General features: G+C 40.5%; 1 protein-coding gene across 2 annotated transcripts; it reads right to left on the bottom strand.

The window, feature by feature from the left end:
* Positions 1-4,940: 4,940 nt before the first annotated feature.
* On the bottom strand, positions 4,941-10,533 carry LOC113023227 (myeloid-associated differentiation marker-like protein 2). Of its 2 annotated transcripts, none has more exons than XM_026169253.1 (3): positions 9,752-10,533; positions 9,242-9,656; positions 4,941-7,483 (listed from the first exon to the last, which is right to left on the bottom strand). In XM_026169253.1, the coding sequence occupies exons 2-3, from the start codon at positions 9,520-9,522 to the stop codon at positions 6,832-6,834; spliced, it is 933 nt and encodes a 310-aa protein (XP_026025038.1). In that variant the 5' UTR covers positions 9,523-9,656; positions 9,752-10,533; the 3' UTR covers positions 4,941-6,831. The 2 variants fall into 2 exon arrangements, with proteins under 2 accessions (XP_026025038.1, XP_026025039.1); XM_026169254.1 differs by having other exon boundaries at positions 10,145-10,533.
* Positions 10,534-12,474: the final 1,941 nt, after the last annotated feature.

The raw sequence follows: 12,474 nt of genomic DNA, 5'->3' as shown, positions 1-12,474 counted from the left end.
TCTGTGTTAATATTGGTCAACCTTCATAGAAGTGAGGAAATCACTGTGGATGACTCAAAATAAATTCTAAGATTATTGTATTTATGTTTGAACATCTCTGTAGGAGCAACTCAAAAACGTTTCCAGATTTTGTTTACAACACAATATGCAAGATAAAAAATAAATACATTTTAGAAACCCATCATCACTGTGATCCATGATACTAATTTTCACCTCAACATTATTTGAGTATGCCCATCATTTGGTTGACATTGTGTATTATAGACCCAGGATTGAGCAGCTGATGGTTCTACATATCAGTATATCATATGTTGAGGTCAGCAAGGATTACCTCCAAAAAGCCTTGAAGGGTGATTAACGTTTGAGTCCTCTCAAAAGTCCATCCATCCATCCATCCATCCATCCACACTCACAAAGGCCTAGAAACCATTTGGCCAATCATCCAGAAAATGAAAATTCAGATTTAGATCAGTTACTTTAGGTCAGAAAGATTTTCGATTGCCAAAGGGTCACAGAAGCCTTTCCAAGCTGTTCCAAGGTGAGAGGAGGGATACAACCTGAACTAGTTACCATTGTATTTGTATTTAGTAAGTAAGACAACCACACACTCTTCACATCCACACCTACCTGTTGGAGGATGCTGAAGTACCCGGAGACAATCTACACAGGCAGAACATGCGAATGCCATAAAGCCCTCAGGAGACCAGTACATTCAAACCCACCACCATGTCTCCCCTGATAAAACACTCTCCTTACCTAAACAATAAAATTTGAGCATATTTGAATGAAAAGAATTAATTTTTTGTGTGCAACTGCAAAATGTGCATTCTTCCTCAAGCTTGTTAAATATCCCTAAAACAACACAGACACTTTTTCCTTCTGCAGAAGGATTGAGAAGAAGATTGTCTCTGCATTTGTATGCATTTATATTCAGAAGAAAAGGGAAAATTGTTGGGAATTAGGGAAAAATATTCCCTTCTGATGATACAAAGTGTCAGTGTTCTTCGTCTTGTTGGTTGCAGAATAAGCTAATTGCCCACAAATCTGTTCCATGAACCTAATCTGAAACTAGCTGAAATTTACAGAGATATATCCCCACGACGCTGCCTCTCAGTCTGACAGACAGACAAAGTCAATTTACCACTGCCTGCCTCTGCTCTATCTATCACTCAGACTCGGTATGTGTGCTGAGGCGTGACAACACTCATTCTGTCTTTCTTTTTTTTTTGACAAAACCCCGAGAGATTTATTAAAAATACCCGTAGAGCACAAATCTTTTTTTCTCTCTCTCTCTTTTCAGCAACAGCAGAAAGCAGATCTAGGTGAAGCGTTCACAACAAATTGTTGCTTGCAGTGATTAGGGGCCCGAGGTGTGTATTCGTGCTTGTGTTCTTCACGATGTGAGAACGAGAGAGAGAAAAGTAGCTTTGGTGAGTGAGGGGAGATGTGCATATTTAATATCACAGACAGACAGAAATCTTTCCCAAGTGTTGCCATACATCACCCTCCTGCAGTCTGAGACAAGAATAAGCGGCAAAGACAGAATACAAAGGAAATGGCAGCAGGGAAGTTAAGGCATCCAGTGTAATGTCAGCTTTCATTTGAATGTCAAACCCAAAACTAATAAAGGATTTCCCACAGCACATCTCAAAATCTCAGGAACAAATCAGACTGTAAATCCCAGAAGAATCTGTGGGAGAGAAGCCTCAATAATATACTCCTTCTGTGTCTCTATCCTTGGTACCTGTATTTCGCTTACCAGGATGATATTACCGCTTGACTATAGCTCTCGTGTGGTGTGGATAAAGCCATGAGAGGTCTGAGGAGAGCAAACTAAAGGTCACCAGAAAATATTTGTCTTTTGCTCACCAGTTTTCATCAACGCTCAGTTCAAACGTTTACATCACACTTGCATTTTATAGAGGTAGAAATGCGGGGGTGCTTGTTTGGTATTGTCAGTCTGTACATCTGGAAAAGCACAATGCAAGCTGAAAGGTTTTAGAGAAACATATGCTGCCATCCTAGGGTATTTAAAAGTAGAATGGTATGCAGCTTTCAGGCCCCTCTTCTGTGAAACCAACTTCCAATTTGGATTCAGAAAACAGACATGCTTTCTACTTTTGAGATCAGGCTTCAAACTTTACTCTTTGCTAAAGCATATAGTTAGGGTTGGATCAGGTGACCCTGATTCCTCACTTAGTTACACTGCAATAGGGCTAGGCTGCTGGGGGCTTCCCATGATGCATTGAGTTTTCCCCCTGATCACTATGTGCTTACATGCTACTCGGTAACCTATTTAATCATTAGTTATTATTATTCTCTGGCTCTTCTCCACAGCATCATCCTGTTTCCCTCCCCTCATCCCCAACCCGTTGCAGTAGATGGCCGCCCCTCCTTGAGCCTGCTGGAGGTTTATTCTGGTTAAAAGGGAGTTTTGCCTTCCCACTGTTGCCAAGTGCTTGCTCATAGTGATTTGTCTGATTGTTGGAGTTTTCTCTGTATTATGTGAGGGTCTTTACCTTACAATATAAAGCGCCTTGAGGCAAGCGTTACAACATTCTCCTCCCAAAAATTCAGCGACTGTCCTCCTCAGTTTCCAGACTGTTATTTAAAGAAGAATCGATGCTACACAGTAGTAAAAATGGTCCTTCCCAATCCACATGTTGCTGCCATCAAATTCAAAATGAGATATTTTTCTTAAAATGGTGCATTTTCTCAGATTAAATATTCCGTTTTTTTTTTTATTAGAAATATTATTTCTGTGTTCTATTGTGAATGAAATATGGGTCTATGAGATTTGCAAATCATTGCATTCTGTTTTATTTACATTCTATTCTGTCATTTCATTCAGGCAAACAAAACACAATTCAGTAAACACATCGGATTTTCACAATATAGGTTCAACACCACACACTGTGATGGCATGCAGTTCAGTAGCCTAGCAACATATGCAATCAATATTGAAGCTGATTACATAATGCTGGATGTGTCTGTTAAGTACCATGCCGTTGCTTTCATACTAAGCTCCCACACTGTTTTGCATGCAGTAGCAGACTGAGATCTACTGGGACCAAAAATCAAGACTTCAGCATTGTTCCACCCAACATTTGGCAAAACGAGAGCTGAGATCCGCAGGGGGAATCTGACACCAACAACATGTGCCATCAGAGATTAGTGACAACAGTGAGCCAGCCGTCGCTCCATGTGCCCCCAGCAGGAAGGTGAGGAGGGGACAGTTATGATGGACACCTGCCGCATCCCATCTCTGTCAGGCGACTTCATCCACTGCTATGTTTAAGACAGAGGCCCTTGGGATAGAGAGGAAAAATGAGTGCCAAACATGGAACAGCTGCTGAATGGAGGTCTGCGGAGGAGCGGGCAGAATGCAGGCCTCGACTGAGCTGCAGATTGCTCTGTGGTGACAGTGTCCATCATTTTCAGTCGTAGCTTTCTCTGGGCTCTGTCATATTCAACTGATGTTACATCTCACTCTGGAAATATAACCCCAGAGAAGAGTACACACGGATCAAGCAGTACCTCCAGAGAGCTAGCTAACAGAAATAATTGAGCAGAATATATAAGAGGATCTAAATGCTTTCAGAGCAACAGACACAACATAAAAATATTACTTTAACAATACAAAGTTATTTTTTGCTACAAAGCCCAGCAGTTTAGATAAACCCTCTTCAGATAATCTGGTATATCTTATTTACTTGTATTTACTTACTAATTTCCATAAATTGGCACAATGTTGAAAATAGCAAATCTCCAAGTCGCACAGTGACGTTTTCTGCTGTCTTAGACAGATTTGGAGATGAGAGCAGCCAACTGGTGGCGGATTTGCTGCTGAGCAGCAAGAACAGTTTTTGCGAGACGTATGCTGTGCCACAGCAGCTTCCCGAGGACTTATTATAATACATCCATAGCACTCACAGATGTGACAGGGCACTACATTGATCCTGGATTAAAGAGATGAGATTCACTGAGGTGACCAAAGCAAAGAGGAGGAGGAGGTAACTGGTATGATGTGTGAGAAATAAATCCAGGGAGGGAGTGTGAAAATGTGGAGGAGAGAGAAATCTTAATGGAGGAGAACAAAGAGAGGCTGAGCGGATCAGATCTCTTCTTGTGTTTTATCCCTGTAAATGCTAGCACCACAGACAGAGAAAGACCCGTCTTTGCGCCTTTTTACCCCCTGAAGGTGCACAGGGGGTAAAAATCAGACCGTCTAGCAATTTAATGATCTACAACCAAAGCCTGAAGAGTGTTTCTGGAGATCTGATGGGTCATACGATCAAAATGACTGATGTCATCCTGAATTTGCACATTAGAAAGACGTTAAAGAAAGGAAAGGAAAAGGAAAGAGGCTCATACAGGAGATGGCACATTGTGAACATAGACAAGCAGTCCTGTGTTGGAGATAATTTAAGCCTCACACTGACAAACTTCCACCCATCATTACACAGGTTGTGTTTCACCACCTCAGTCGTGTGGCAGCGGCAGCATGATGCAGGTCATTTGGCTTCATGTCTGCAGACTCCAGAGGTGAATGTAAAATCTGAACAAAACTCACTGAAGTTTAGCTCAAAGGTTTGACATTTTTTTCTGTTCAGAGAAATGGAATGTACGTAGAGACTATTACATGTGTGGTGAAACACATGTAAACATATTTTATATAATATAGTGCGCTGAATTCATTATTTATTTTGACACTTGGTGGCAGCACAAGCCTTAAACACAGCACCGGGATGTTATCAAAGATGGTGTGCAGGGCAACATTAGAGCTCATTTTAAATCAAGTTTCCATACAAAAACAAAAGCAAGGACAATAATCGGTGTTATCATTATTGTTTTGATCTCTACAAATATCAGAGATCACCAATCAAAGATTCACTAATTAGTTCACTCATGGGAAGATACGTTATTACAGAAACTTTAAATCAACAAATCTGAGTTTATTTGAATGTAAAATCACATAGTGTCTCAATACGGTTTACAAGGATTATCACACAGGTCATTTTTAATAAGGATAGTACAACCCTTTTAACTATCAGTTAAACAGGATCTATTATGTTCATTTCCATCTCCATAATATTAACTAGAGTAACTTTGCATTATTCACAGCTTACCATATACTGGGGGCTTAGCTACCCCTTACAAACAGTTCATTTGAAGCCAGAGCTCTGTGCCCAAGATGGCCATAATATTCATATACACTCTCTATGACATCATTCAGACCCAAGAGTAGAAAAAAGATGTCTGAAACTTGGCTTTTTACATACTTTGACCTCATTATTTGAATCCTGGCTATGTTTAACATGAGCATCCACCATCATAACAATATATGTAACATAACAATGTGTACATATGTGACAGAACACAAGAAAAAGCAAAATAAGCACACATATTGAGTTACATGTGATTAATCAGTGAGACTGTATAAACACTTCTTGGCCACCCTGACCATGCTCATAGTGTCCCTTGGTGCGTAGAGATTCCCAGTTTAAGATAAACGGAGGCAGCTACATAGGATAATACGCCCAGCAGCATGTTTCACTGTGGGGACGGTCTTCTCCAAGTCTTTCTCCAAACATAAGCTGTGTCTGTCTGTGGCCCTAGTTTTGTGTCAGCTGACCAAAGGATGCGCCTCCAGTGTTTCTCCAGGTTGTCATTAGCGTACTTCAGTCTGGCTAGAAGGTGTTTCTTTTGCAGAAGTGGAGCTCTTCTGCAATCTCACAGTCCAGGGGTGCTGAGTCCTAGTGACTGCAATAGCATCCAGAATTGGCTAAGTCATTCGATAGTGTCTTGGCAGTGTTTCTGGGATCTTTACATCACATCACATTTTCTTTCCAGAGTATTGCTTGTTCTGTTCTCTGTGGCTCTCTTTGACCTTCTTCACGATACCTCTCTCTCCAGTTCTTGAAATGCTGTAATAACTTTGTATAGTCATGCCATGCTTTGCATCGGCGATTCTTTTTCTCAAGTCTAAACTGATTTCTTTTGGCTTTTGGCATGATGCTTTCTCAAGCAACAGCTCAAACACTGCTGAGGCTTTAATACTCTGTGTAAATTGATTTTGGTAATTCTTTGTTATTTTCTGAAATAATTTCGTTATTGGGTGCAAACAGAAATAATCTACGCTTTCTTAAGAAAACTAGTTTGTTTAGAAAAGCTATGCGGAAAATCCCCTGCTCTGTTAAAAAAGGCGCTTGGGAAAATTTTGACAAAAACTTTAAATCTTACAGGGCGGCTGATAATTTTCTCCTCATCTGCATAGACTGAGGAAAGCATTTCATAGAGAGGCTTTAAAGACACCAGCCTCTTATAAATGCTGTGTCATGGCTTTACTATGAGTGCAGACGGCTCGTGTTTATTTTTGGCAGCCTGAGTCCGTAGATTGTTGGTGTGGGGTTCGCAGATGACAGGGATGCCATGGATGCCAAAACCAGGTTTGCTATTTATATTCAAGACTTTTATGTATTATTTGACCAAAAATACAAGTAGAAAGGAAGTGTGTGTTGTGTCACAGGTCAAGAATAGTGGGAGTGTCTTGTATTTTGAGGATTCGGCAGGACATACACTGGGTCCAGACTGTCTGGGTAAGGCTGGCTCCTAAGAAAGAAGGGGTCAGTTTTGCCATGGTAGGGTGTGGCAGTGAAATTCCACAAGAGTGCTTTCAGTTCAAATTCATGATGTCTCAGCAGCAGAGTAAGTGCAGCACCTGGGTTGGGAAACTTGTGCATTACAAATTTACCTTTTCTATAGTTTTAAATATTAAAAATCATAAACTGAGGCAAATAAATAACTTAAACCAATGCCAAATAAGGATTGCTAGGCCCGCGAGTTACTGGGCCTATGTGAGGAGACGAATCTTATCCTCTGGGAATAGATCAGGTCAGCCAAATACAGTCCAAAGTTGACGAAGGAAAACACGGCCACCACAACCTTGCTGTCCCACGGACACTTCCCCTGTGGACAGGACGACGGTCTCCATGGGGAGCCGTATTTTGTGTCAAAGCAGAACACTGGCCACACCACTGATGCACTCAGGTAGAGCAGTACTTCGAGGAGGGTGCACACTACCACAAAGCGGTCAAAGGGCATGCAGCACACAGCCTTGGTCCGCTTGCATACAGTCATTATGATCACCAGTGCTGTGAGAGCAAAACAGAAAGCATAGACAACAACACAGTAGATTGTGCCTGCATACTGGGAATACTGACTCCGGTTGGCCAGTGCACCAAAGATGATGCAGGCTACAAAGCCCTGAACAACTTTGAGAAGGCCGGACACTGTGGCCATATAACCCGTCACAATCTGGCCAGGTCTTGCTCTGCACAAGGCCACTTCCGCCCCGTAGGCCAGAGTCCCCAGGATGGAGCAGACGGTGACGGCAATGCGGAAATTTCTGACATCACAGCCAGCGTAAGGGCACTCGGATTGCACAAAGAACAGAGGGTAAACAACAGAGGCCGTCACATACCTGCAGAAGAAGGAAAGAAAAGCTATATGAGTTTATTAAATCTGAGAAAACCAGAGTTACATTTACAACTATGTCTGTAACGTCTCATAAGATACACTATATAAAATATACACTGTGCAGTCTTTAATAGGTCAGCAGGAACCTTTGTTTTATTTTCTAAGTTATGGCATTAAATTATGAGTGAGGCTGACCCTTAACCTTCCCATTATAACTGCTTTGGTATAACTGGAAACAAGTTTCTGACTGCAACAAATTTGCAAAATGCTGTTTTCGAAAGTCTCTTGGAGCTATTTCTAAACAATTGCAGATTCTAAGATCATCACTTCAAACAACTGTACCCATGTACAAGTTATTTATTCGTATCATCACTTTGCAAAGGTCTGGCCAAGGTACAGCTTGCTAAGGGACATTTAACCAAATATTAGTAAAGATATATGCAGATTTTTCAGCCTGTATGTATAATTTTGATCCTGTATGGATCCTGTAGAGGATCAAAAGTCCCGTAAAAAAAACCTCACACAGTGACAGTAGTGTGATTATGTGCCCAGTATTGCAATGAAAGGTTAATGTTCTACCTCTGTTAAAGCTGTGACTCTTTCAGCCACATAGGTAAGAGTTGATTAGAGGTGTGTTTACACAGGAAGTCAGTCCTAAAACCAGTCTGGCTTTAAAGATGGCTGTAATCAAGAACAGTTCAAATATCCCTAAAGTCTCACAATTTAACAACACCTGATCCAAGTGTGTTTAGCAGTAAAGACCAGGTTATAAGATCTCAAACTGCAATATTTTTTATCTAGTCAAAACTATGTAGGTTTCTTTGTTTGTGCTTTTTTAAACACAATGCACAATAGGTGGTAGAGTCAGATCCCTGACTCCTTATCAGTGCGTGTGTGTGTGAGTGTGTTAGAAAGCGATTAGACGTTAGATAAAAACATGGTATAAATGAGTGTTTGGGTGTCAGTGGGTGAATGACACTTGTAGGAAATGCTCTGACTGCTCAGCTGAGTAGAAACATTGTATATAAGTCCTGTTCATTTTCCATAAACTTGATGTGGTGAATATTTGCTGCGTTTATTCATTTAGCACATCCAGTATAGCAACAGAAGCATTTATCTGGAGGGACACTTGATGAATTGAGTCCAGTATTTAACTCACATTTCAGATCTGCCTGCTAAGTAATGTAGTTTTTAGAAAAAAGGCATCTTTTCACCTATGTACACAAATATTTAGCAGCTCAGTGCCAACCTTGCCTGTGCAAAAAGTGAGTGCAGAGCATATAGAAGATTTATCAAAATCGTCTTTTAACCGCCTGATGCTGGAAAACACTGACGGTGATAAGCAACAGTTGCTAACTGTAAAAAAAAGTGCAATGGAAAGTGCAAAAATATTTCTTAAAGCTGGAGAAAACTGTAGTCGAATGATAATCATCTGCTGTTCATCACTGAGCAGCAGTTTTACATTATTAATTGTCATTTTTTTCCACCGTTGATTAAATAGCAGATTTAATTAATTAATTCTTGCGAGAATTTGCCAGTGGGAGACGTTAGATCATGGTGTGCATATATTTTTATTGTTTCTTCATTTAAAAGGACTCAGAAGATAATGTTTGTTTCTTTTTATGCAATAATTCATCCGTTAGATGTATTTGGGTATTTTTGTTGGGTGGATATTAATTTGCTGCATGTGAAAAAACTGGTATGACGAGTGAAAGGTGGTCAAAATGTAACTTCCAGTTCAAAGGTTGACTCTGTGACTTACATGAGCGTTGCAAAGGCAGCACACGTGACTGTGAGGTTGTCCCAGGATACGGGCAGGTAGCTGTAGAGACGAGTTGCATCCAGGAAGAACACCAGCACTGACATGGCGAAGCAAAAACACCATGCCGCCATGCAGAACACGCCGTGTGAGCCACTGTAGCCAGCAGTGTGGGTCACCATCGCGATCACAGCACAGCCCAAAGCTAACTGACATAGCCGGGCTGCACCCAGAGGTGAGCAGAGAGCCTTATGGTTGAGATAGGGACCGCTGTGGGAATCCATGACAGTCCAGGAAGTGTACAGTGAAATATTCAAGACAGAACTTCTTTAGGGCCTCAGAATTGGCAAAATTTATGATGATGAGGAGTCTTTTATGATCTCAGGTTATCTGACTGAATCCCTCCGCTTCATGACATCTGTGGGGAAAAGAAGCAAACAAGAAAGAGTCACTCTCACAGATCTGAAACACTAGTATAGCTTCACTTTAAAAATAAGCTTATTCTGCGTTTACCTCTCTTGTCTCATGAAGCAGCCTTTGTCTCTCCATTAGTGCTCTCATCATTCACTTTAAGTCTCCGCTTTGCATCCCTTCAGACAAAATTAAACCACTGACATGTGCGTGGAAATCACCACTGCCTCCAAACTTAGAACGCCACTAATGATGAATGGATGCCTCTGCTTTCAGCTCAAACATCTGGTAAATGTGTGTTAAGGCATCAGACGCTCAGGTATTTTGAATTATTCACTCTCATCTCTCTCTCTCAGTCGACTTGATGAGGACAGTCGTACTTATGTGTTGATGAATCAGAGCATGTCACCAAGTGACGTGGGGGGAGACACTTTTTTGAGGTCTTCTGTCAGAGCTCAAGCAGCCAGCCAGGCAGGCAGGCACACACACACTCACCTTTCTTCTGAGAGTTTATCCTGATTATTCCAAAATATACAGACTCAAAACCAGGAATGAAGTCGTGAGGACTGTTTGAAAATCTCCTGTAGAGCCTGATGAGCCTCTTCCTACTGGACCACATCAGAACCAGGTCCGCGCAAAACTCTCAGCTGATTCAGAGCCTCCTCTTGACTCTCGGATCATTTATGCAGACTCTGGCATGTTCGGTCTCATCCTCGTACTTTCCCTCTGTCGCACCCTCGCGCTTACTTTCTCCTCCCATGTGCTCCGGGGACGGGGTGCCATTGGTCTGTCAGACCAGAATGGAAGTTATTTGGGGTTGGGCCATCACCAAATGAGTGTTGGAGGGTTGTGTACATGTGGTTGGGCGTGGAGCTGAAGCATGCAGACACATTGCAGACCCTGTGGAATGAGGTGAAATAAATGACCCCAGTGAAGCTGAAACCCAGAGACTGAATAACAAAACAGGTTAAATATCTGACTCACTAGTTAAATCAATCAATTTAATACAGAACCATTAAATGTCTTGGTGAGCAGAAGCAGCATGACCACACTCTCAGACAATAAAGTGCTTAACATTTTAGTTTTATGGTATATGGGACTTTTTGAATCTAGCTATACTGCACATTATATTTCTAATATCTGCATTTATTACCAACTGATAATAACCAAGAGCGAGCAAATGTTCTCGAGGAGAATTGAACTCAAAAGTAACTTTCTGTAATCATCATCATCATTATGCAGATATAAAAGACAGATATAGAATGAAACTGGTCACAGTGGATTAAGTGCTAAACGTGTACCTTTTGGGATCTCAGAAACAGAAACATACAAAGTTACTTTAAGCTCAAATAATCAGCCCTAGATGGTTGATTTGCATAGCTTGTATCTTAAGCCTTCCCTTTTTTGTGCACCTATTGTTTTCCCTCATTTTTTAACCCAGTGTTTTGTTATTTCATTTCGTATGTGCCAGAATCAGTATGGGGGATGGATGAGGACCCAAACACAGGATGGAGGAGGCATATCTAAAATGTGTCCAAATGGGAAAAAAAAAAAAACACAGACGCAAAATATTCACAATCAAAAAGGGAAACAGCAACACACCAATGGAGGAAATACATACACACAAAGAGATGACTACACAGCAGGAGACAGATGGCCAACAAAGCACAGCTGAACTTAATTAAGGCAAGTAAAGACAATCAGGGAAGCGAGGAAGGCACAGACAGGAAGCAGAACTAACATATAACACACAGGTGTCAAACTCCAGGCCTCGAGGGCCAGTGTGCTGCAGGTTTTAGGTGTGTACTTGATCCAACACAGCTGATTTAAATGGCTAAATTACCTCCTCAACATGTCTTGAAGTTCTCCAGAAGTCTGGTAATGAACTAATCATGTGATTCTGGTGAGTTGACCCAGGGTGATATCTAAAACCTGCAGGACACCGGCCCTCAAGGCCTGGAGTTCGACACCCCTGATATGACACATTAAAAAAAAAAAATCTTAAAAAACCCAAAAGACACCTGTAAACCCTGATACAAAAGAAGCTGAGGGATCTAAACACACGACCAACAACTTTAAAACATTAAATGGAGCTTAATAAAATCCCAGAATTCAAAACTAACACGAGAACAATACATGATCTAAACCAGTACAAAAGGTTCAGAACTCAAAGTTTACAAAAAAGTATTACAGCTCAAAAAAAGAACAAAATAAACTAAGAATAATTTAAGACCTCAACTGGAACAAACCCAGGCAGAGAATAAAACTCGGGAATAAAAATTCAAAACCAAAGACCATGACATGGAGGATATACACAGTCCCCACATCCTAAGATGATCCCCACTCTGGAAGAAACACAGTGACCTGGTACTCACATGCAAACAGGAGTCTCAAGGACTGAAACACAAAGGGTTCAGTTTTAAGTTTAGCAATAGTACAAAATAAAACATATATATATATATATATATATATATATATATATATATATATATATATATATATATATATATATATATATATATATATATATATATCCTAAAATATTAAAAATTCATTATTTCTTCTTTTTTATTACTATATGGACTTGATTTAATAAAACATGACAGTCAATCATTCTGAATATTGGTGTTGGAAATATCGCTATATAAATATGAATAAATATGTAATACATTCTCAGTCTTGCTATTACAGCTGACATAAAAGCCGGATGTTATCTAGTTACCCAGCAGACCTGGGCTCATTTCAGAGGGAGATTAATTCATTAATTAACTATGTTGAGCTTAAATGTTGAGCTTAAAGTCAGAGTTTTCAGTGTCATGAAGGTT

This window comes from Astatotilapia calliptera, chromosome 6 (assembly GCF_900246225.1).
Source record: "Astatotilapia calliptera chromosome 6, fAstCal1.2, whole genome shotgun sequence".
In the NCBI taxonomy this organism is placed as follows: domain Eukaryota; kingdom Metazoa; phylum Chordata; class Actinopteri; order Cichliformes; family Cichlidae; genus Astatotilapia; species Astatotilapia calliptera.
Note: the sequence above shows the minus strand (reverse complement) of the source record. Positions and strands in the feature narration are given on the sequence as shown.

What these genes read in the sequence shown, in the direction of transcription:
- LOC113023227 (XM_026169253.1), bottom strand. Translation starts at nt 9,522, where the DNA reads ATGGATTCCCACAGCGGTCCCTATCTCAACCATAAGGCTCTCTGCTCA. An exon ending in GCTGCCTTTGCAACGCTCAT is followed by an intron (nt 7,484 to 9,241) that starts GTAAGTCACAGA and finishes CTTCTTCTGCAG; the next exon opens with GTATGTGACGGCCTCTGTTG.